The sequence below is a fragment of the Penicillium hispanicum genome, assembly GCF_028827665.1.
Source record: "Penicillium hispanicum strain IBT 35686 chromosome Unknown utg000006l_segment0_segment0, whole genome shotgun sequence".
Taxonomy (NCBI): domain Eukaryota; kingdom Fungi; phylum Ascomycota; class Eurotiomycetes; order Eurotiales; family Aspergillaceae; genus Penicillium; species Penicillium hispanicum.
Window position 1 is genome coordinate 3,074,295 of NW_026623198.1, and position 24,008 is coordinate 3,098,302.

The 24,008-nt window shown below is 52.5% G+C and overlaps 9 protein-coding genes across 9 annotated transcripts; 4 read left to right on the top strand and 5 right to left on the bottom strand.

Moving 5' to 3' along the window:
* Positions 1–644: 644 nt before the first annotated feature.
* Positions 645–2,181, bottom strand: N7459_007494 (fungal specific transcription factor domain-containing protein; the record flags this gene model as incomplete). The annotated part of the gene is made up of 2 exons (XM_056946662.1): positions 645–1,822; positions 1,884–2,181. 2 exons carry the CDS (start codon positions 2,179–2,181, stop codon positions 645–647), a joined length of 1,476 nt encoding a protein of 491 aa, XP_056798661.1.
* A 768-nt stretch (positions 2,182–2,949) lies between these two features.
* On the bottom strand, positions 2,950–4,341 carry N7459_007495 (NAD(P)/FAD-dependent oxidoreductase; the record flags this gene model as incomplete). Its single annotated transcript, XM_056946663.1, has 3 exons — positions 2,950–3,235; positions 3,292–3,514; positions 3,573–4,341. 3 exons carry the CDS (start codon positions 4,339–4,341, stop codon positions 2,950–2,952), a joined length of 1,278 nt encoding a protein of 425 aa, XP_056798662.1.
* Positions 4,342–5,045: 704 nt separating this feature from the next.
* Positions 5,046–6,998, top strand: N7459_007496 (uncharacterized protein; the record flags this gene model as incomplete). Its single annotated transcript, XM_056946664.1, has 5 exons — positions 5,046–5,237; positions 5,310–5,643; positions 5,702–5,956; positions 6,020–6,693; positions 6,765–6,998. 5 exons carry the CDS (start codon positions 5,046–5,048, stop codon positions 6,996–6,998), a joined length of 1,689 nt encoding a protein of 562 aa, XP_056798663.1.
* Positions 6,999–7,629: 631 nt separating this feature from the next.
* On the bottom strand, positions 7,630–9,296 carry N7459_007497 (aminopeptidase P family protein; the record flags this gene model as incomplete). The annotated part of the gene is made up of 2 exons (XM_056946665.1): positions 7,630–9,011; positions 9,164–9,296. The coding sequence occupies 2 exons, from the start codon at positions 9,294–9,296 to the stop codon at positions 7,630–7,632; spliced, it is 1,515 nt and encodes a 504-aa protein (XP_056798664.1).
* Positions 9,297–9,780: 484 nt separating this feature from the next.
* N7459_007498 (SSH4 family protein) lies at positions 9,781–11,486 on the top strand (the record flags this gene model as incomplete). Its single annotated transcript, XM_056946666.1, has 3 exons — positions 9,781–10,264; positions 10,315–10,620; positions 10,681–11,486. The coding sequence occupies 3 exons, from the start codon at positions 9,781–9,783 to the stop codon at positions 11,484–11,486; spliced, it is 1,596 nt and encodes a 531-aa protein (XP_056798665.1).
* Positions 11,487–13,130: 1,644 nt separating this feature from the next.
* On the top strand, positions 13,131–14,893 carry pdeA (3',5'-cyclic-nucleotide phosphodiesterase PDE1; the record flags this gene model as incomplete). Its single annotated transcript, XM_056946667.1, has 3 exons — positions 13,131–13,193; positions 13,376–14,061; positions 14,119–14,893. Coding segments are annotated over 3 exons (1,524 nt in total), but the record flags the coding sequence as incomplete, so codon positions are not given.
* A 196-nt stretch (positions 14,894–15,089) lies between these two features.
* Positions 15,090–15,426, top strand: N7459_007500 (uncharacterized protein; the record flags this gene model as incomplete). The annotated part of the gene is given in 2 exon segments (XM_056946668.1): positions 15,090–15,132; positions 15,149–15,426. The coding sequence occupies 2 exon segments, from the start codon at positions 15,090–15,092 to the stop codon at positions 15,424–15,426; spliced, it is 321 nt and encodes a 106-aa protein (XP_056798667.1).
* Positions 15,427–17,610: 2,184 nt separating this feature from the next.
* Positions 17,611–19,567, bottom strand: N7459_007501 (amidase; the record flags this gene model as incomplete). The annotated part of the gene is made up of 3 exons (XM_056946669.1): positions 17,611–18,734; positions 18,796–19,364; positions 19,440–19,567. 3 exons carry the CDS (start codon positions 19,565–19,567, stop codon positions 17,611–17,613), a joined length of 1,821 nt encoding a protein of 606 aa, XP_056798668.1.
* A 177-nt stretch (positions 19,568–19,744) lies between these two features.
* On the bottom strand, positions 19,745–21,312 carry gwt1 (putative GPI anchor biosynthesis protein Gwt1; the record flags this gene model as incomplete). The annotated part of the gene is made up of 2 exons (XM_056946670.1): positions 19,745–21,142; positions 21,217–21,312. The coding sequence occupies 2 exons, from the start codon at positions 21,310–21,312 to the stop codon at positions 19,745–19,747; spliced, it is 1,494 nt and encodes a 497-aa protein (XP_056798669.1).
* Positions 21,313–24,008: the final 2,696 nt, after the last annotated feature.

The window sequence follows — 24,008 nt, forward strand, 5'->3', positions numbered from 1 at the left end:
GGATACTGTCATGCTCCTAGTTCTCGCTTCAGTCATACGCTTCCTCCATGAGGCTCTCTTCTTACGGTTTCCAGTGTTTAGACATTCATGGTCTGTACGCGACCGCTAGGAGGCACTCTTGTTTCTTAGCCTCGAGATCACGCAGAGCTCCCACCGGAGTAAAGTCGGAATGTCCACTGCGTGCCGGTGCCTGTTATGGGTGAGAGGGCTAGCTGGTTGGTGAATCATCGCGTCCGATGCATGAAGGTGACAATTCTCGTGGCGCCCGTTCTAGAAGCCCGGGTTAGGGATGAAACCAGCCTAGGGAGCATGCATCGACCCACTCTAGTCGGGCTAGTTCTTCAGTCGTGAGGATGATCACGGATTCCACATTGTTTGGTCCACACCGTCAGGTCCAGGCATGTTGTGTCGAACATGGTGGAACCTACGCGGGCCCAGTGCCAGATGTAGAAGAATTTTCAAGCATCTACTGTATCGGTAAATTTTGTAGTGCCTCGAGGTGAGATAATTGGCCTTTGCAAAGTGGCGAAGAGATCGCCCTAGCATCCGTGCTTGGGCTCCTGCTCGACATGAGTAGCGAAGACTCCTCATTAGCAGAGGTACAATCTCTACGACATAGAATTGGGTTCTATTGTCAATCCCATCTAGGTAAATGGCATCTTCCATCCCAGCTGGGATATTACATCGGTCCAAGGGGTACATGCCTCCTCGGGATTGAAATCCCTTCTCTTCCAGATTGCCTCGACGGCGGCCATCGTGGATGGCACATTACTAACGGGCTTATTGTGTTTCAATACGGTGAAGAACTCCAGAATCTTGACCCGATCCTCCTCCAAGACAACACAGCTAGCAATAAATAACGCCCACATCGGATAAGGGATGAAACCAAGAAGAGCGCCGTGGACCCGGTGGATCTGTTCCAGCGTCTTCAGAAGCCTGGGGAGATGAACGCGTTGGATGACTTCACTCTGACGGGGTTGATCGCCAATCGCGTGGTGGAAGTAGATCCACGTCGCCTCTTCGAAGGCGGCGGAGTGCAGTTCCATCAAGCCGCTCTCGTCTGATGTTCCAGGCGTGTATTTGTGACGGATCAGACGGTGCTGGATAATTGCGAATGCTTGGCTGATGTCCCTAGAATTGTGATCTGACATGCGTCGTCGGCGGGCTTGTTCGCTGATGCAGGAGATAATGTCTAATAACTCGGGAGACAGGCCCATGCAGGGATTCACTTTCATGCAGCCACGAGCAGTCAGGAATGGAAACATCGATGGGACCTCGGTTGACCACTGGGGCCTGTCCAGATGCTCTTCTTCCTCGCTGCCGGAAGCAGTGCTAGTGTTCAAAAACGTGTCTTTCTCAATGAAGAAAGAGTAAACCAACTCTAAAACCTCCTGGCTAAAGATCTCCTGTCGACGTCTAGTGCAGCCGTTCGTGTAATATCTCATGATCCGAACTGCCCCTTTCATATGGTATGTCCACTCCATGATACTTCCGCTGGCTATCTCCAGGAGACAGTGGAACATCACGAGGAGGAGGAGCGCGTCTCGCTCACATCGGGTCCGGGCCAAGGAGATTGCCTGACCGCTGGAGTCCTGGGATACCATATTTCGAAGGTATTTGAGCGAGCGACATTTGTGTGCCAGAATCATTTGGTCATACCGAGAGACATCGTCACCCTTGCACTGGTTGCGGAGGGAATGTGCAGCCCACGCGATGGCGATATGGAGAAGACCCTCCGACTGGAAACACAAAGGGAGCAGAACCGACCGCCACGGATTTTCGTAATTCACTAAGGATCGCCGAATAGTGCAGGTGTCACTAACTGTGGCATGATTAGTCGTCGAGCTCGTATCTGGTGACCAGGGATAGGACAAGAAACGAACAATAGTGAAAGAGAAAGTTGTCAATATCCTCGAGGGAGGGACACTGGGACAAAGGAAGAGGAATGGTCCTGTAACGAGCAGGTCTTCCAGCATCCATATTCTGAGGAATCGTATCATAGATAGGTTGTCGCCGAACCGGACGGTCCTCATAGAGGGAACGGATATCATCTGCTGTTGTACTGAGCCAGTACCAGGTATCGCGGGGTCGTGTAGGCAGCAAGAAGTGCGAGACTGTTTTTTCGGTCTTATTTCTCGTAAATCGATCCTTCATGCCAGCCCTCCCGAACGCGATGCCCATCGACTGCGCTTCATCTTCCCATAGCAGGCGGAAGCCGTAATGACACTGAAGTCCTCGCTTGAGACATCCCTTGCAGGATGGTTGTTCTTCTATGGCGCAAGAAGTTAGTAGTTTGTCGAGCGTTTCTAATCGAGGCGAATTGGTCTCATGCTTGGACTTACCGGTGCATCTTCGCCGTCGCTCTGTAGCAAAGCAAAAGTTAGAAACTAGATGGCAAGAGTGACTGAGTCGGAATGCGTACTTTTACAATTCCAACAACCTGAGCGTGTTCGTTGGATACTCCTTTTTGGACACTGATCCATTCTAAGAGAGTTTCGTTAGCTGGTTGAGTTGGATGAAGGAAACTGGGGGAAGATATGAAGGTGAGACGGACGAGCGCCGATTGGGGTTTCCTCGCCCGCGTGCGGGGGCGTCTTATCAGTTCCAACCGGTTGGAGAAAACAAAGTTGCTGATAGCCTTGCGATGTCTTGATAAAGGTGTCTATGGCTTCAGAATCGGAAAAAGAATGTCAAGGTCCCAGTGGTAGTGGAAGCTACGGCAGTTCTATCTTGGCATTGAGTTTGATAGCAACGGCCAGATGCAATTGATCGAGTATCCACACGGCTCTCCAAACAAGATAAAATGAGCCTAACAAAGAGCTGTACAAGAACTGTAATCGGCCAAGCTAGCGTTGACAGATCGGCCCCAAATGCCGAAACGCGGCACGCGGGTCAACTCCTTCCAGTCCAACTGCCGCATCCTGATCGACCTTCTCCCGCATCTTCACCTCACAGCAAACTCTTCGTGGGTACGGCCCAGCCAGGCATGTCATTCAGATCTTGAGCCTTCTCCTGATGTGGAATTGTGCTATAATCCCCAGGTTTGACACCGGGTCTCCATTTCCATTTCTGCGCAATCTGTGGGTCCAGGGTGCCCTCGATCATCTCAACAATGTATCGACCCAACACCGGAAGGAACTTGAAGCCGTGTGCGGATCCTCCAATGGCAACCTTGAGATTCTTGTAGGTGGGATGCGGCGTGATTAGGAAGTGGTAATCAGGCATGTCACCGTCCCTGGCAACCGTCAGAAAGGCGCTCATACGAAGAGATAGGAGTGATCGAAAACATACCAGCAAATCCGAGTTTCGACCCATTCTCGCTGCGCAAGCTCAGGGACACACTCTGTCATCCACTTGCGAAGACGAGCCTCGATCGCGGCCGGTATTCCATCCTGAGGGTTATCTGAACGGTAGCGTGGAAGCGAGGCCCCGTTGAGAGATTTGGCGTAGTTGGTCACGAAATGGATCGCCCCGATTTTCATAATGCCGTCCTCTTGTGGAGGGAAGAGGATACCTACATGAGACGGTGTCAGCGCCGGTGTCAATTTGCATCGACCAGTGTCGCGTTTTACCTCCTTCCAAGTGATCCAGAATGGGCATGCTCTGATATTTCGCGGCCTCGTCGGGAGTCAACTGGATATGGCCCACGGTATGGCCGTAGGCCACGATCTGTCCTTTCAGATCCAAAAGACTCCCAGCGGCCGCCCCGGCTGCAAGCACAATCTTACTGCCAAAATATGTCGTGCCATCATCACATCTGACTCCAACACAGGCTTGGTGTTCATCGTAAAGAAGCTGCCTTGCATAGCCGGAACTGCCAGAGATGTATTTGACTCCAGCTGCCATGGCCTCTCGAGCCATTCTTACAATCCCTTCTCGGGCATTCACCCACGCTGCGTTCGGACTCCAGTAGGATTTCCACCCCTGGAAGTCTCCAGTCATTGCCGGCCATTTCTGGTGGATTTCCTCCGTTGACACCAGCCGCGGGGGCTCGACTCCCATGGCCTTTGCACTTCTCATCGATCCTTGGACGAATGCCTCAGAGCGGTCACTGGCCCCAATGATCCAACCACTGGGGTGGTAAAGCCCAGCAAACAGGCCATTGGAGTCGGACCAGATTTCTCTTGCATCGGATGCCAACTTGGTGTACAGAGGCTCTGGATACTCTGTACGGATGACCTTGTTGATATCATTGCCCGCAGCTTCGACCGAAGGGACGGGGAAACGGTCAAGAACCACAACGTTGGTATATCCTTTCTTCGCCAGATGGTATGCCGTAGTGGTGCCGAATGTTCCACCTCCGATAATGATGATCGGCTCGGGAAGGAGAGATGAAACCATATCGAAATGTTTGCTCAATGGTGAGAATATAGAGACGATACAAAAAATCCGCAACGACTGGTAGATCAGTCTACCCTTCCATGGCTCTCCTGTGGGTTATTATACCCCATTGCATTCTGTCCACTTCTTTCCAATCCGTATCACAGCACCGTGGCATGTGTCACGTTCATCTCACATCCGAGAGGTCGAGGGCAACTCGATGCGCTGCACCTGAAGATAACTGCATGGGCATGTCTTTAGCGCCAGGCCTCTTTGCCTCCGCCTAATAGGCAAAAGGAGACCATTGTTGATAAAGTGCGCTATCCGCCAATGAACGGCTATAGTGAGCATTTGTCCGACCCGCCTGAAAGATAACGGCGACATCGATACCGCTAGATCCTTTAGATGGTTGATAAAGTGGTTCCCCAATAAACAGTTAGGGGAAACTCAAAAATACCCCCGACGCCAATCGTAGTGCCAAAAGAGCTGAACTAACCCAGATGATGGGACAACTAGCGTGGAGTGAATCTCCAAACCGGCGCATCGACCTGCTTCTGTTTTGGCGATTCCTTGGGCCTGTGCACCACATCTGTTCGTCCTCTATCGGGACATACAAGAATATATCTCTTATCATACATCATTGCTACTTGGGATCATTATCACCACAGTGAATATAAAGACATCAGCATTCGCTCTGATTCCAGCACCATTGTCGTGGTCATTGCATGTACCTCTCTGCGCATCCAGCAAGGCATACCTCCCTCCTTCCCGCAATGTCACTGAAAGATACTAAACGGGGTGACATTGATGATAATGTGTTTCCAGTCGATACAAATAGCGAGGATCACTTGGGGAGAGTGACTACACTACAGAACAATGCCGGATTCCATCGAAACTTCACACCTAGGCAAATCCATGTACGCCAGCCAATGACTCCATGTTTCTTTCATAGATATGAATCGCTTGAATTTTGATCTAACCTTTGACAGGTTATTTCCCTCGGAGGCCAAATTGGCGCTGGGCTTTTCATTTCGACTGGCAAGAACCTGCGAGACGGCGGCCCTGGTTCCCTCTTCCTGGGCTTTGCAGTCGTCTGTTCATGTGTCTGGGCAGTCCTTCAGACAGTCAGTGAAATGACTATCAGCTTTCCGACTTCTGGTAATTTCATCGACTATGCCGATCGTTTCGTCGATCCGGCTCTAGCCTTCGCTGCTGGATTTTCGATGTGGATCGGGTGGACCGCTATTATCGCTTCGGAAGCGACTTTCTTTTCAGTAGTTGTCAACTACTGGGCAAAGGAGTCGGTCCATGAAGCTGTCTGGTGTATGTTGCGCTGCACCAACAGACTTGAGGGGCTTTTCCGACTAACTCTTCAAGAAAGTGACGATCTTCCTCATTCTTATGGTGGTCATTTTCAGCCTGCCAAACGTCGTCTTCGGATGGTTTGAATACTTTACTTCTATTCTAAAGATCTTGGTGTTACTCATATTTATCGTTGTTGGTATTGCGATCATATTTGGGGCAGGCTCAGAGGGTTCCATGCATCATGGAGAGACATGGCAAGATGGACAAGCCTTTCTCAACGGATTCAAGGGATTCGGAAACAGTGTCCTACTGGCCATTCTAGCCATAGGAGGTATGGATGACCTCCAGGCTTGAAGTATTCTTGATAGCACTAACACAACGATGATTCATACAGACAACACGTTCACCGGTTTCCTGGCTGGAGAATCCAAGAGCCCCCGGTTTTCTGTGGCCCATGCAGTGCTTCTGATCCCCATTCGAGTTACTGTCCTCTACCTGGTCTCTGTGGTACTAATTGGAATCCTGGTTTCTCCCAACAACACCAACCTCCTGGGTAGCAGCGGCGTTGCTGCATCCCCGTTCGTCATCGCCATTAACCAGGCCGGAATCAAGGGCCTTCCAGACTTCCTCAACGTGGTCATCATGTTTGCAGTGGCAGCAATTGCTGCAGAAAGCTTCTTTATCGCCTCTCGAATCCTCCAATCAATGGCCCACCAGGGCCTGATTCCCGCCTGGGTGGCCAAAGTGGACTCGCGCGGGCGCCCCCGCGTATCTCTGGCCATCACGGGTGTTCTCTGCGTCACTCTCACATACATCAATCTGAGCGGAGAAGGCACGACTGTTTTCAACTGGCTGGCGCAGATTGCTAGTACCGGATACTTCATGGTGTGGTTTGTGATATCCATTACCTCGTTCCGCTTCCGGGCGGCTCTGAAGGCTCAGAACGATCCGCTCTTCACGCAAGTCTACGCATGGAAATGTAGCTTCTGGCCCTTCCCCCCGATGTGGCTTTTTACGTGTTGTTGGTTCTACATTGCATGCTCCCTATATCTTGCCTTGTACCCCATTGTAAGGACCCACCGTGGCTCTGATGATGAATCCGTTGGAAGACTTCAGCTGCTAATGACTACTTTGTTTAGGGATCGGATACACCAACCGCGTACTACTTTTTCCAATACATGTTCGGGCTGGTCTTGATTTTGTTTAGTGCCATTGCCTACAAGCTTATATACCGCACAAAGCTCCGAGATCCTCGAACCGTGGATTTGCAGATAGGACGGAGGACTCTTGGTATTGAGGAAATCAAGGAGCTGGATGAATATAACGGTATGCCGAGGTGGAGGAAGTTTGCCTCTTTTGTGCAATTGTGGTAGTCTTGGTTTTTTCTACAACTGCACCGAGATGAACGGTCTACTAGCTAATTACAGAAACAGGGAGAGGATAGTTTGAAGCAATTTGAAGCAATTTATTTCATTCTGTTATGTTTTTTACCTGCACACTCCACGATACCTATCCAAGTACATATAGGAATGTTGGGGGATTCTCAATCTCAACCGCTTAAGGCTTCAATAGAATAATTGGATTTCGCGATGACCTTGGTTGGATTGACTGAATCCTCGGGAGTCCTCAGGATCTACTATGTAGTGCCATAGCTCACGGCACCCGCCATAACAGCAGGATTAATCTGCATTACTGACGACCGGCAGGTAGTTCGAAGGATCAACAGACAATCCTTGCGACTCTTTTTATGCCTTCGATAGCCCACAATCGGAAATGCGCGCGGAATTGCGCGACGTGGTTTGAGGTCCACTTTGTGCTGGATTTCTTTGGCGATGGAGGAATGCAAGTTTATTTGTACAATCAGGGGGAAATGGACTGTTACACAGGAAGTCTGATAAATGAAATTGAATATGGTTAGTGTTCTAGGGGATTCGTTTCATAATCATTATTTCTAGGCTCTGAACTTGTATAAACGAAATGTCAGATATTACCAGGTCCAGATACCTATGAAGACCCGCGAATGATCGCGAGCATCTCCTCTCCCTTTGGTGCAGTTGTCAGATTCTCATATCCATTGGCAGTCACGAGAATATCATCCTCAATGCGCACACCGCCAATAGGTACATACTTCTCAGCGACGTCAAAGTCAATGTACCGAGCATAAGGCTGTTTACGTGCGTTCGCCAGAGCCAGGGGCGAGAAATAGATACCCGGTTCCACAGTCACCACCATGCCCTCCTCTAGCAGAGGGGCTGATAGTGTGCAAGGCGAGAGACAGATGGGGGGGTTCAGTACCGGACCATATTGAGATTGATCAAGATCGAGATGCAAGGCCATGATAGATGACTCGGACACATCATGGACTTCCAACCCAACGTGGTGACCGAGTCCATGAGGAAAAAACACCTTGGATGCACCCGACTCGCGAATCTCGTAATGCGAGCCATCTTTCAAAACCCCAAGGGCCAGGAGGCCATCAATGGCAATGTCGTGTGCTAGGTCATGCAGAGCCAGGAAGCGAGCTCCCCTCCGAATGGGCTTGATACACTCTTCCTGCATGCGCTCGACCAACTTATAGATGTCTCGTGCGTATTTGTTGGGCCACTCGCCGGAGAGCGGGAATGTACGCGTCACATCACTGGCGTAGCAGTTCCACTCGGCACCGGCGTCAAGGCAAACAAGCGGTTTGTTGCGGAGCGTCTCGTTGTTTCGGTCGTAGTGTAGAACTGCGGCATTCGGTCCCGACGCAGCAATTATTTGATATGCTTGGTTGCGTGCCCCGTGAGAGACGCATGTATCGAGGAACAGCCCCTCGATCTCCGATTCATTCGACATCTTCTGAATGCGCTCAAAAATTTTGCGGTGAGCGAGAGCCGAGACTTTGTTGGCCTGACGAATCATCCGAATTTCATATTCATCCTTGATCCCTCGGGCCGCATCCATGGCAGGCATGAGCTGTCTGCTGTCTAGGGGCAATTCCGTCGGCAGTCCTTTTGGCATCTCTGACTCGTGGACCAAGTAAAGCAGACTATTCTGCACCCGCTCACTCAACCACCTCTCCAGCTCTGGCTGGAGTGATGAATGATACAGGACTCGATCCACATCGTAGCGGTCTTGGGCGTCTTCCCGAGAAAGCGTTGGGCCCATCCAAATGGCCCGGTGAAGATCAAAATCAGGGACATAGAGTGTTAATAGATCTAACGCAACATCGTACGAGAGCGAGCAGTCAGGCTCGTCCACACCGCTCAGGTAGTAGAAGTATCGTCGCTGGCGGAACGGGCGTGATTGATCCGAGTCGCGCCAATTGACGGTGGGTTCCGCAGCGAGATAGATGAGCCCATGGGAGACACCGAGCTTTCGGGCGACGTTGCGTGCATGCTGCTTGGCTAGGGCAAGGGATTTCAGGTCAGCTCGGCATCGGCATGATCTCCGGTCGGGCTCCAGCGATCCGAAGGGAGCTCCGCAAAAGGGCATGCAACAACATCAGGAGGCAGGCCTTGCGGAATCTCCCCTGGTTCTGAGCGCAGGCGAGGCTTACCTGGGTATTTATCGCAGGAGGTGCCAGTGCCCGCAAGGCGGACATGGTAGGAGTCAACCGCGTTGATGATGACATCGGCCTGTCCTGCCAAGGAGTTGGAGTCAAGGGAAGCACCCTGAGCCGTTGCTCGCATTGTCGGAGGATGTCTGTGCGGCTGCAGAGGAGTCACTTTATGGCGTTCCTCCAGTCAGGCGAGCAAGTAAGGAGCCACGAGGGAAGCGAGAGGGGAAGAGAGGAGAGAAGGAGGCTTATCCTGAGTAGGGATGGTCCGCCTGTACGACTTGGCGACCGCCATTCACAGTTGACAGGTTCGCCAGAGCGTGGGATGAACGAGGGCAGAAGGAGCGTGGCCGACGATCATGTAGTATTTTGGCATGCTTATGTTCTGCCTTGCATTCTAGACCTGACAAGCTTGACTTGCGCGAGAGCTCTCATTGCTGGGCCGGAAGCGTCTTAGATAACCCGCGTCTTTTTATCCGCCTGCGTCGCCCACTTATCATTCACACCTCCTCTCACCACCGCCTCATCTCTTTGCTCCTCTCCCCATTACTCCACGGCCTTTGTTCTTGCTGTTGAGATTCAGTTCTTACCTTTTCTGCCTCTGCAGTCAATGAACAATGCAAGGTTTTGAGGCATCGGGCCCTGGTGCGCTCGCAGGCCTGCCATCTACGCTGAGCACAGTGATAGGCAGCCCGACGACGTCACCGCTCGACCTCACCTCGACCCAGTCAATCCCAACCGACCTCCAAACCCCCCGATCGTTGTCGCGACAGCAAATTGAAGCGAATTTGCAACATGTTATCTCGAGTCTTTCATCCGACTATGGCAGTGGGCAGACACTTGCCGCCGGTGGCAACTCCGCCGGCTCGACCGGCAAGGGTATCCTGATTGGGATTCTGTCCGCCTTTGGCTCGGCTGCTATTGCCTTTGTCGTACTTGCGATCTTCTTTTTCTTCAAATACACCCGCCGCGGGCGGATTATGCTCGATCGGATTGGCCGTCCGGGTGAGTATGATGACGAACAAGCATTTGCGCGGGAGGAAGAAGCGGCGCTAGAATCAATGGACGACTTGTCTCGATCGGAATATTTGCGAGCGAAAGGTGAGCCTAGAATCCTGGAATAGTGGATTCCGTACTGATCGCAGATGCAGCCTTTGTACAAGCCAATCCACCAGAGTCCATGCAAACCGATATTTCGCTGTCGCAATTCCTCGCCATTCAAGAAAAGGGTGTTTCGGCGTGGGAATTTCAGCCCGAACTAGAGATCGCAAACTGTTTTGTGGAAGGTCGCACGGAGATTGAGTTCTTCGACGCGGAATGCAGCGTGCAAACCAACCTGCCCATTCCCAAGCAGAACGAGGTCTACTACTGGGAGGCGAAGATATACGATAAGCCCGAGTCAACGATGATTGGTCTTGGGTTGACCACTAAGCCATATCCTCTCTTCCGGATGCCAGGTATGCTTTTCCATCCTGGTCTGATTGTCCGGTCGCCAGAGTCAGCTAACCTCTCTCTAGGCTTCCATAGAACCTCTTTTGCCTACCAGTCCACCGGTCACCGCAGACACAACCAGCCATTCACTCCCACACCATATGGCCCCCCGCTTCTTCAAGGCGATGTGATTGGCGTGGGGTATCGGCCAAGGTCGGGCACCATCTTCTTCACCCGTAACGGGAAGAAACTTGAAGACGTCGCCCACAACTATCGCTCGCAGAATCTGTTCCCCACTGTCGGCGCAAATGGCCCTTGCAGCGTCCACGTCAATTTCGGCCAAATGGGATTTGTTTTCATCGAAGCTAATGTCAAGAAATGGGGCTTGGCCCCCATGACGGGCAGCCTGGCGCCGCCCCCACCCTATGGCAGTGAGCAAGGCAGCATTCTGCTTGAATCTGGACGGGAAAGTGCTGCTCAAATCTCCCAGCGAGTTTACCAAACACACACGGCCAGAAGCTCGAGTGTCGGCATTCCCCAAGCGGTCAGCCCCGGTCCAATCCGGTCTCCAACTGACATTTCTCTTGCTCAGCTAGCCCACATCCCTTCTAATGAGGATGCCGGGGAGGGTTCCAGTCGGAGGACCATTGATGGGGACTCCACCGGTCCCCATACTGCTCTGTCGGGGGCCCCAGACGAAGATGGCGTTCCACCTCCAGAGTATTCAAGTCCTGGAAGCAGTCGCCGCGGCAGCGACACCTCCCTGGAATTCCCTGCCAGGCCCTCGGGAGATGCTACTTCGCCCCCGGAAGACAACTCCGCTGGCTCGGAACACCAGAACCTGCCGAGTTACCAAGCTGTGGTAGACCGAGAATCCAGCGATGAACACTGAGGCACGCGACTTTCGATGTGACCTAGCAATTTCCTTTATACGCCCTTGCTTTTGAACATACCCCAGCACGTTACATCATGGGTTTCACATATGGTTGAGCCCGTTCTCCGTCATCTCTCTTTCTCGTCTCATCTTTTCAGCGAGTCCACGCACGGCGTTCTAGCAACTTGGGAGGGCTGTCTCATGGGATTGTTTTCTGTGCGGTTTCTCTGTCTGGGATGGAGTGGGGGTTTTCTGTCATAACTGAGCCATGGACCAACCCATGGGTTTCACACGAAGTCATGTATAGGGGGCATGGATTATCTCTCGCCTGTCTTTTCGCTATCTCATCTCTGCTTAGCCTCGTTTTTTATATCCATTGGTGGCGGCAGGTTTGTACATTGTGTCATCTAGCATCCTCATAGCCAGGGGAAGCCCTGCCAAGCATCTACTAATAGCCCCATCATTCTAACTGACTTGATCGTGGTCTATGCAATTTCACAATTCTCTGTCCTCGATGTAAGACTTGGAGTCGACAGTATGTAATCCCCGATTCGCCTGGTGGTTGCAGGACGTCATTGATCGGCGATGGATCAACCGCGACGTTATCAGCTCCACACGAACCACCGGATGCGCCGGTTGGAAGCCACTCCGCTTTGGAAAAGAGTGGAGGGTTCGGTGGACAAAGAGCATGACGCTTTCCCTTTGGCTAGGAACATTGGGGCATGGAATAAAACAACGACCACCATCAACTCCTGCGATCTGTAACATGCACGCTGCGCTCCGGGCGCAAGAGGATTGATCAATGCGCCAAGGATCGCCCCCAACCTTCCTAGAGCTTGGATCGAAAGAGTGATCCTCCGCATGTTCGTCTCTTCGCCCTGACGTCTCTCCTCGCTCCCAGTGAGTGTTGTCCGAGGCTTCAGTCTCTCAATTCAGTGAACGCTGACCGAGTGGTGTCTCACCATCTCCAGATCTCCCCGAGCTCCATCGCGATCGTACCCCACAAGCCACACCTCATTTGGTATCGCCTGCGACACTGAAGGTGCGACACGATACCTTCGCCGGTCTGACTCTGCCTTTGGCGAGGACAAATCCTCGCCCAGTCCAATCGGCGCGGCACTGCTGGATTTGGCGTGTAGGAGTGTCTGTCCAACCCTGCACAAGGTGCCCCCTTCGGCGTCGTACAAGCTGGGGAAGCATTCACACCTAGGCGGAGTCTTCGGAGTCCCTCTTACACGGCGGACCTTCCAAGATTATCTTCTGCGCCCAGCCAGGCCTGCGCCTTCCAGCTGCGCAAGTGGTATCACATACGGGTCTCTGAGCCTCTCGTCGGATCCAAGCCCACTGCACAAGAGACCCGCGAGCTCCTGACCGCAGCTCCCGGTTGGCACGCATAATCGGCCTATGCGATAAGGCCATCTGGGTAGCGTCAGGGCTGTGACGCATCTTGCGACGGTTTACATCGCAAGCTTTTGTTTTCGCGCGTTTGAGATCCCCGGCCGTACCGTCCCCATTAGCCGCGTCTCGCCTTCCTTACCCTGCGATCGACCAATCTGCGTGCGCTTTCCCCGTGAGACAGTCTCTGTCTGAAACTTCGATAGAGTCTCCGTTCCCGTCTCAAAGCCGTTTTATCTCTCGCGCTGACTGCCGTGTTTCACTGAGCAACGCGGCGCCAAGTTAGGGAGAACAATGGCACATACACCTGCATTTGAGGTTATCGTCTTGGTAGGTCTCCACTCGCTTCCTCGCTTCTATCTGCATATGCCACGTGTAGCACTGGATGTTCAGGATCTGTGACTCCATATTACTATTTATGGATGCTGAAATCCAGCATGTGGAGACTACCGTCGGGTTCTGGCAGATGAAACCCTGCCACTCTAATGATTCAAAAGCTGACTTCCTTCCAGGGCCCAAATGGAGGACCACGTGAAGACAGCGTAACCGGTCTTCTCGTGCGATCCACGTCGACGAAGTGGTCTCCAGGATCGATGATTGCGGTGGATGCGGGCACCCTTCTTGCCGGTATCATTCGGTTACTGCAACGACATCTTCCGATGTCGAAAGACGACGAGGGAATCATGACAGATGGGCCCTTCAAAGGCCTGGAACTACCTTGTGAAACCGCCGAGGCCAATGCAGCACATATATTTCGGGAAATAATCGGCGCGGTCCTCATCACACATCCCCATTTGGATCATATCTCGGGTCTCGCTATCAACACACCAATCATAGAGGCGGGCAGTGGACCGAAGCCCGTCGCTGCGTTACCATCTGTACTTTCGGCCATCAAAAACCACATGTTCAATGATGTGATTTGGCCAAACTTGTCTGACGAAGACGGCGGAGCTGGCCTCCTCACATATCAACGCTTAGTGGAGGGTGGGAACCCAAGGTTTGGCAGCGGCGACGCGAGAGGTTATGTCCGTGCCTGCAACGGCATCTTAACTAAATGTTTGGGCGTCAGTCATGGCCGATGCAAGAAGCGATATCATGCAGAAACTGCGACGCATCACCGAATTGGCAGCGCTGTGTTTACCGCCGATCTATCGATGCTGCCGTCCAGGGCACTTTCTGTTGACCATACCGATGGAAGGTGAGACTTGATAGTGAACAATGATACGCTCCTGGACGTCCTGCTAAGCTCTCCCAGTTACTACTCGCCCGCTCGGTCACCACGCCATTTCTCGGGAACCAGCAATCCAAGGGAGCCAGTGCTGGCCACTGTAGAAAGCTCTGCATTCTTCCTGCGCGATCACCGCACTGGAAATGAGATCATTGTTTTTGGAGACGTCGAGCCTGACTCGGTATCCATGGAATCGCATAATAAACGTGTTTGGGAGGCTGCTGCTCCAAAGATCGCCGCGGGTACCTTACGAGCCATTTTCATCGAGTGCTCCTACAATGACAGTGTCGATGATGGATACCTTTACGGTCACTTGTGTCCACGACATCTTGTCGCGGAGCTGATGGTGTTGGCGAAGAAGGTCATGGAGACACGCGAAACCGGGTCCGCAGATCGCAAACGTAAATGGGACGCCAGTGAGCCCCCATCTGAGCAGGCCAGCCCGCGTTCAAAACGCAACCAAAGCGGCAGCAGATCGGGTGGATCGGGCAACCCGGCGCCGCGTCATACCCCGGCTTCCAATGTCTCTCAATCGCCTGATCTCGCCAAAGACGATCTCGTGGGATTTGGTGAAGCCGCCCGTATAGATGACATTGAAGTGCCAGATCCTTCTCGCTGGGCTGAGGCCGACCCACTTCCACTGGCTGGTCTGTCCGTCTATATCATCCACATCAAAGAGTACCTGACAGATGGACCTCCGCCTGGGGAACGCATCCTGCGGGAACTTCGGGCCCATGGAGAAGAATCCCATCTCGGCTGTGAATTCTTCATTCCCACCCCTTCAGAGGGTATATTCATTTGAACAGGGAGCGATGCTTTGGCTTCTTTCTTGGCCTCTATTACAGCGTTACATGTATTTTTTATGAAGAGAATAGAGTGTTTGTGCCTAGCGATAACATCAGAGCGTTTGTTGACTTGTATTCGGAGAAACCTTCCTTGTATCAGTTCATTTCAAGGGAAGAGACATCCCCCTGTTCTTGAATAGGGTATTCTACTAGATGCGAACTTTGATATCAAGATCATTGACTTCTCGGGCTCTTCGTTGGATTGTTCAAAGCCAAGCTCTGGCGAGGGAACCAGGTTCTACCTTCCACAACATTGGAGAGATCAGCCCATAATAGCTACGGATATATTCGCACTGGGTTCGACCATTTACGAGATTTTCGAATCTACCAGTCTGTCAGTCTGTATGATGAGACTCTCAGTGATAAGGTCGGAAGACTTTTTGAAAGAATTCCCTGGTGTCTGCGACACGGTGTGCAAAAGTCATCAAACAATGCTGGCTATGTCAGGTTGATTCAGCGGTCTATGTGCAGGCTGCTATTTGGGATATAATTTCTGGTACGAGGTGCTAGATCTCGGATGCGAGATGGAACTGTACCTAGTTGTACCCAAGCTTCTGGTCATACGTGCCAACAAACACAACCGATACCACGCGGGCGTTCAGATTTGTCTCTTGTAATCATTCTCAATGCAGATCGTTGTTGCCTCTGTCCTTGGTATCCCAACCCCTTTGCTAGTCACTGGGAAACTTATAGCAATTTCTACTGGGATGATACTGGGTTACCATGGCCAGTAAGTCTCTTGTGCATCAACCTTGCAATTGCCCTTTGATAAATGCTTCTCCAGGATGGTCAAGTTTCCGACATATCGAGCGCCCTTGCTATATATCGACTGGCCTTCCATCTACCTGTCGCGTCCACCAGAATATAGAGCGATACGACTGTTCATTTTTCGCGCGAGATTCCACTCCAATTCCACTCCAAGCAAAGCATCACTACCACCGAGGTAGTGAAGTGTACAGAGCCAGTCTGTGGTAAGCAAAATATGTCCTTCTTATTCAGAGAAGATTGCTGAGGAAGAGATGCGCTCGTAGAACTAAAGATTTCTCCGCATTTCAATATATTTACAATGTATTTCTACATCTATTCCGGCGGAGAACTCATCGGGCAATGATTGCTACACTCCTGAACACAGCTATCCATGATATACGGGACAATGGAACAGTTCAACAAAAAAGGCAAAGGAAACGTTAGCTTTGGAGTCAGTGCTGGGGGACTTCTACAGAACTAGCCGTTGGTTCCAGAAGATCCCCGGCAATGTGCGAGATTACCCACACAATCTCTTGAGTACGTCAAAGGATCCTGTCTTTTGCTTCTTACTCAGTTGTCAGGTATTTCAATCGCGCTGCTCAACGATAAAGCTTTGTGGTCAACTTGAGCTCTTTTCGGAGTGGAGGGCTAATACAAATAACTACCAGGGCTTCTATACGATATATATCCGAGAATAGGGCCCTCACGTCAACCCTTCCCAAATGACCCGGCGGCTTGACGTCAGATAATATTTAAACGCATCGAAGTCTTCCTTAAAACGTTGAGAACCTCGGCTAAACAGTATCTGCTAAACAGTTCTGGTCGGAGCTCGCGCATGGCTATATATCTCTTCAAGGGCGTTTTTGATGCCGTTGGCATACAATAAAATGTCTCGAGTTCTGTCCAGGACCTTCGCATAGCGTGCGACCTGCTCTCACTCCTGTGGCTGTCAGGCGAATTTGGTTGGCAACGACGAGAGTGTCTTCCATTTTCTCGTGGCAGCCGAGGCACTCGGTCCGGTCCGCTACCCGAAGCGCCGCTCCTGAATGAAGCCCACATTCTCACTATCCTCAGTGGATCGATCTTGCTTCCTCGGACTGGCTGTACCTGGGTGGCATCGACCTGCTTTGGGCATTCATTAAGCTGCCGTATCAATCGGTCGCACAATCCTGCGGCCCTGTCTGTCTTTCACTGGTTTTGTTCTTTTATTCTCTTGTATTTTCCGGCAACCATGACGGAGTCACCTCAATCAACGTGCACAGGACGTTGTTAGGTAGGACGAGGCCGCTATTTCACTCATGGCGCCTAAGCGTTCGCAGAATGGCACGACCTTCTTCTCGATCCTCGTTCCTTGTAGAGACTTAGCCCGTAAGACTGGAGAAACTGGAATTCATTGCTGTAGTGCGTCCTGAGCCATGCTTTCTCCCTCCGTGTCAAAGACCCAGATGGCATGCCTCCGGTCTGCCGAGACCCCTGCAAGGCTGCGAATTGCTGGCGTTCGCTGTCGGGCCAGGAGGCGTGAAGCACATAAGGCGATGATGGGCTAAATGGCGAAGGTCCCACACTAGGCCCGACCGGCGGCTCACTGAGCTTGATTTCGCAGAACCTGCCGCCTTCATCCCGCGACTTGAAGTAGGCTACGTTAGGCCAAGTGTAGACGACCGTCTTAGTTAGGTAGTGAGTTATCAACGGGCGCTTCACATGACGGCGGGACGGCGATGGTGGATGTTAGATTTACCCACCTAGCATGTAGTAGACATAACATACTATGTATTCCTATGTATGGGATCTGAATGAGCTTGCCTGTGGAACAGCAAAACCATTATTCCCGTGTATAGAGAAGAATATCAAAAGCTCTCTTGGACGTGGGTTGATCATGGGTATTAAGGTATATCAAATTCCCAGTGGGTTATGAATATAAAGACAATCAAGCCGACTGTCTCTCCTTAGCCTTACCAATGACATCTTCCCAAACCGAGTCCTTAGCCGAAGGAACGCGCAAGCCCTTCAAAGCACCAGCATCCGCACACTCGGCAGGAGGCTTGTTCGCTGGGAGGTCCAAGATCGCTTCGCCATCACGAGCAAAGTCAATCAAATCCTCCTCGGTACCCCATTCACTCATAGCCATCACGCCAATAGGCACGCCACTGTCACGATCATAACCGGCGGGACAGTTAATGGACGGGCAACCCGTGAAGTTGGCCAACCAGACATACTCCATATTGCGCACAGACATCTTGCCGTCGGACAGACCACGGGAAAGATCGGCTTCGCCGCCGTCGATGTGCCAACCCGGGAGCGGCGTTGATGGGGAAAGAATAAGGAGGCCAGGATGTGTTTGGAAAAGATGGGAAAGGTGCGTCATGAGCAGGTTGCGTAGGCGCTGCGAGGCGTGGAGATCTTGAGCGGTGATTTGGTACATTCCCATAGAAACAAGGACCTTGTTCGGAGCAGTCAGTTGCCGGATTTGACGAGAGTCGACCCCGGATGCAATTTCTGCCATGATGGTCAAGGCGTGGGCGCGCTGGCCCTCAGGGAGATAGGGGATCGTGATATCGACGATCTCGTAGCCCTCTTGGCGGTAGTAGTCGAGAGCGGTGTCGAACACGGCTCGCACGGGTTTCTCGGCGCGGTCGATCCAGTCACGCGCGACACCAATCTTCTTGACCCTTTTGCGGTCAGAAGGAGGTGGCGTTGGCTGGGGGAATAGGGATGAAGTCGGATCCTGCGATGCTGGAGCTGGAGCAGCCATAACGCGATAGGACAGTGCAAGATCATCGATGCTTGCGGCGATTGGTCCAAGAACACCGACGCTCGGCGCAAGGCTTAGCGATGGTGCTCCCGACACGCGGCCGTGTGTAGTTTTCAGTCCCCAGATACCGCAGAATGAGGACGGAATACGAATCGAACCACCGCCGTCAGCACCCAGTGCAATAGGCACCAGGCCGGCGCCGACAGCGTATCCCGACCCACCGGAAGAACCACCACAGTAGTAATATTTATTGTGGGGATTGCGCGGGGTCCCATAATTGGGATTGTTGTTGTTGGTATCTGAAATCGGAGAGATCAGCCAGCGGCGCCATACGCAGTTGCGAATACAGCCAGAACTTACCGAGACCGAGCTCGTGCATGGTAGTCTTCCCAATAACGATAGCACCGGCATCCTGCCATTTCTGAACACACCACGAGGTAGCGTCGCTTCCAGCCTTGAAATCGAGCTTCGACCCAAGCGTCCGTTTGTAGCCCGTGATGTGCACTTCGTCCTTGACCGCCACAGGAACACCGTCGAGCGGACCCAGCGACTGGCCCTTCTTGTATCTTTCCGTGGAAGCCTCCGCCGCGGCACGAATAATGTCTACCTGGGACTGGAGGAAAGCAGTCGAATGTTCTCCCGCGGGGCGGGTGTCACGTCGGACCAGAGGCAGCAGGGTCTCCACGACCACGGTCGGAGTCAGCTCACCCGAGACATACAGGGCATGGTAATCAGCAGAGGTATAGTAGCCATTGGGTCCCTTTCTGCGCTCCACGGTAGGGCCAGGCACATCTTTAGGTGCATTCTCGACGGGGACCACGGTAGGATCGAAGCGGCCGGCGTATTGGTGTAGATGGGGAATTTCGCGAATGACGCCAAAACCGGCATTGCGCCAGAAATGGGCTTGGATGAAGCCGATGTTGTGGATTCTGGCGAGCGCAGCAAGGAATTAGCCACACGGGAGAGCTCAATGAGGACCTCGGCGAAGTTTGGCCGCAACTTACAATGTCGCGCCGATCGCCAGGGGAGTGCCCCGGAAGACGGGAATGGATTGGGTTTCATTTTTATAGGGCACTGCTGGACCCTCGCGAGGTGGAGGATAGTTCAGGAACGAACGACCGTCTGAACCCATCGTGCAAAGTGGTTGGGGAAGTCGACACTGGCAGAACGTGGAGTTGGGAGATCCATGGATGCTCGGACGCGATGATATCACATGCCGCGGCCGCGGCACGTGGGATCAGCTGATACAGCTTATGATCTTCGTGTTGGAATAGTCTTGATGATTTTCCTCTATAATACAATTATACAATTACAGACGCAACTTGATGTTGAACTTGTCCAGTCCCAGCGCGACGACGGTCAGGATGGCCGCATACGCGACCATGATGATCATGGCCTGCAGCGCGTTCACATCCAGAGTGGGCACACTCAGATTCACCGCCCCCGTCAACAGATTGGCAATCAAGAAGATAGCCAGACCTCCACGATTGAAGGCATGCAAAATGTGACTCGTTGCCAGCGATGTTCGCTCGTTCTCGCCTTCCTTTCCGGTCGCTCGGTGGACAGTCGGGAAGAATACCGTTTCCACGAAGCAAAACAGGAGGAGCTGTGCGCTGTTGAAGGCCGAAACCCACAGCACATATGGCATGTTGGCGAGGCGACGCGACACCAGGATATTGGCGCCATAACCCATGGCATAGGTGGAATTGAAGTAGAACAAAGTAGACCAGAAGGCCACCTGGCAAACGAGTCCAACCAAGAGCGACTTGCGAGCCTGCTGAGGGGACTTGGATGATGAGATCCGCCGGGGAATGATGCGCGTCCCAACGCCTCGTCCCGCAAGGAAGATCGCCAAGTACCCCAAGAACGAGAATATGCCTTCGCGGTTCTTGGACAACAGATCGGGCCCACGAGGGGAGATCAGAATGTACTCTTTGAGATCGGTCGACTCAAGAACCACCTGATAAAGGACCACGATGACAAGAGCTAGCACTTCGTAAGAGGGGATCAGTACCGTCAACGAGTCAAAGACTTCGACAAAGGGAGGCAACAGGCCAAGCGTGAAGAAGAAATTCCAATGCACTCCATACTCTGTTACATGTTCTGCGTAGTCCAGGCCCTTGACGCTCCAGAGCCGGATCAGACCCAGCACTAGCAAAGGAATCGAATGGCGGACAGAGCCAAGCAGCCTGGATAGCAGAGTTGTCGGTGCAGCGTTGGAAGTACGTCTCTTCAAGACTGCACGCGCAGATACTACGCCCGCCGAGAAAACGAACGAGCCTACCCCCAGGTCCATCAGAGAGGTGCCCCAATTCTCGACTTTGGCAAACCGGCGCGGGAACACGCGAAAATCAACCGCCAGAATGGCCAGGCAGGTAATGACCATCATGGCTGCCCGGTATGTCGTCAAGAAAGGGTGAATCGGAAGCGACTCTGCCGAATCCTGGGACCCGCCATTATTGGCGGGCTGTTTACTGGGGGGCCTGGCCTTTGGTGGAGAGCGCGAACGCGGTGGCTGGGTGAGAAAGAGCAAGACGGCCGGGGTAGCAAGGAGAATGTTGAGGAGCAGCGGCGACGAAGAGTATGCCGTAGTGGCAAACAGGATAGCCAGCACGTTGAGGATGAAATCGGTTAGCAAAGCAGCCGGGCCATACGGCGTGAAGAAGGATAGCCGAGACTGCAGGGCAGACCAGAGGAGAACGGAGGTCTGCAGGGGCGATGATTCGTAAGAAGCGTGATCAAGATTTGATGACTGAGCTGCGGGCCAGAGAGAACACCTACCGATGCGACCAACGAGACGGTGTTGATATCCTGGATGCTGCTCCCTGACAAATTGGACACGAAGGCCTCCTTCCGGGCCTTGTAATTTGGGTCCATCTGGGTAAGGTGCAGGGATTATCTGATTCAGCAAGCTTTCCCACCGTCACCGTCTATGGAAAGACTACTGTGAAAGATCACAAAGGCCGCTCCTCCACAGTGTTGGGAAAGTTGGGGCGGGGAGTCCAGGATCGAAAAACCGGAGTTAAGCTGCCCGATTCGGGGAACAATAACGTGGCAGTCACCTGATGCGCCCCAGCCCCGACTCCGGGCACAGTCGATGACTATGTATGTCCGGGATCTACTATGGGATTATACTCTTTAGCACGGATATTATTCTGATTACCTTGATCGCAGCACTGGCCCCGGCACTTTGCCACGTTTTGTGCGCGGATTGAACCCTTGATAGGCAATCGCATTACTCATGCACCGTCTACGGACATGATACTCGAGATCGGCGGCGACGCCGAAGCCCGACAATGACGGAACCAAGAGGGTAAGAGCTAACGGGTCCTAGCAGACTTGGAGTCCTATGCCCGGCATCGCTTCAGTCGCGTGGTCCGATGGCCCCCAAAGGTAGCCTGTGGCCGGCTATTGTGAAGTACCGATCCGATATATACATAACCAACATGCACGGGACCCGAGATCTTCGCCGTAGTTTTAGTTTAATTATTGACGGACTTAGGACAATGCTGCTAGTGTCAGAAGAGGCTTAGAGGCACACGCGCCCGTATGAGCATACATAGCTTGCGAGCTAGCTTGCGAGTCGGCGACACCGGGACCCAGTGGATATTTCGTCAACCGCGAGGCTATTGGGCGGGTAACACGGCACCACAGTTTAGTGGTAGTTGATCTGGGGCACAACGGTCATTGTGGTACCTGGCAAGGCTGTCGCTAAGCACCTGTCTTGATTGGCTTTCTTCATTCTCGTGGATGCGTAAGTGGGTACCGTCCGTGCCTCGCGAGTCAAGTGTCACGGTTCCATCTGCACCAAGATGGTTTATACTACAAGCCAAGTGTGTTTTAGGATTCACAGGCTTTGATGGCCTCCTAGGGTCGATCGACCATCATGCATCGAATCTTCTCCAGTCCCCCCCTTCCTTCTCAAGTAGGTAATAATGCACACCTTTGTTGAGAAAATACGAAGCCCACACAAGGCTGCGACTGGCCAAATCCATATCATACACCGCACTCAATGGGCTCGTCATCCCAGCTCGAAGGGGCCCGAATATGCCGGACACCCTGGTCGGCTCCGTCATTAAGTATCATTTGGCCATGATGTAGCTTTGCACCGAGCTCAAAGTCAGTCTCTCAAGTGAATGCAAATTCACCATGCTCCATCCACCAGACCCGCAATGATCGGCCAGGGATGCGGGTCTAGAATCACTTGTGCCCCGTGTGGAGCGTGCCGGGTATTCGTCGAAATGGAGCAACTAGCTCGTCGCAACGGGGACAATCAAACTAGGATTTGAAATGGTTCGCACGTGGGGTTTTCCCATAATCAAGCCACCGCTTCGGCAGGCCGGGGCTGGAGGGAGCCGGTCTGGCCTGGTCGGTCTTTGTCAGGCTTGGTTGCTGCACAGACACGGATGCCAGCACTTCCGAGCGCCGGCCATGCTTTTGGGGCCAGAGCAGCCTCGCGCCCGTGGCTGTCAGAAGTATATTCCTTCGCCGCCGGGGGGGGGGGGGCCTAATGGGAGGATCATTTAACCTACCCCCAGCGGATAGGTTATCTGTCCTTCAAGCCTGGCGGTCCAGTCAGGGGGAGGGTTGGAGTGTTGGCTGATCCTTAGTTGATATAGAGGGGTTATAGGATTTTAGAGAGTCAAGCATACATTGACTGGCATCACACTGTCTTCAGATTTCCATCGAATACATCGCCACCGGTACCACATTGACAAGCACACCCACGCACATGGGCCCACTTATCAAGTAGGTCCTGTATTTTCTCTTCTCATAGGCCTCGCCCGGGCGAGTTTCTTCTTGACTCGGTATGCTTCCTTTACCAACTGTATTGACTCAGTTGATCTACTATATTGACTCAGTTTATCGGCGCGGCTTCTGGAGGCCGGAGAGCGGGAGATTGGGGGCCAAGAAAGAAAGAAAGAAAAAAAAAAAAGTCGACAGAGAGAGGCGCTGATTGGAAGAATGAGATGTAGAAGGTATGTAGTTTCGCACAGTTGAAGGTTAATCGTGTTGGTTCCGAAGCCCGGGTTGGTTCCGGGGAACGGACACGGAGAACGGAAGGACAAGGCTTTGGCAACCCTCCTTCCACACTATACTTCCCTTCTCTGGGGACCTGCGCTGCCCTCATGGCTCCCTTAATCCTTGACCCTGCAATAGCCTGGCATGGCTGGACTCTGCATTCTGTATTCTGCGTGTTCGTGTTGCATGTTGCATGTTGCATTTTGAATTTTCCCCCGAGTGTACCAAGATGGTCCTGGGTTAATGAGGGCTCTCGCCAGGGGCAACACAACTTCTAAGAACGAATGAAAGTGCATTGCGAGATCACTAGCTGCATGGAGAGTTGGGCGATGGGGTCGCAGAGACCAGATGGTTTAAAGTTGGGCGTCAGAAAGTGTATCGCGTGGGGGCTTCAGCGCAAGCATGATTTTCCCACAGGAAGCGGGACCGCTATCGACGAGGAAAACAAATCATCGTCATAGATAGTCATGAATTGGAAAATAGACGCTATGTCCATAGCTTTTCCCGTATCCACACAGTCCGTACGCTTCGCGGCTGCTCATTGGCCCGCT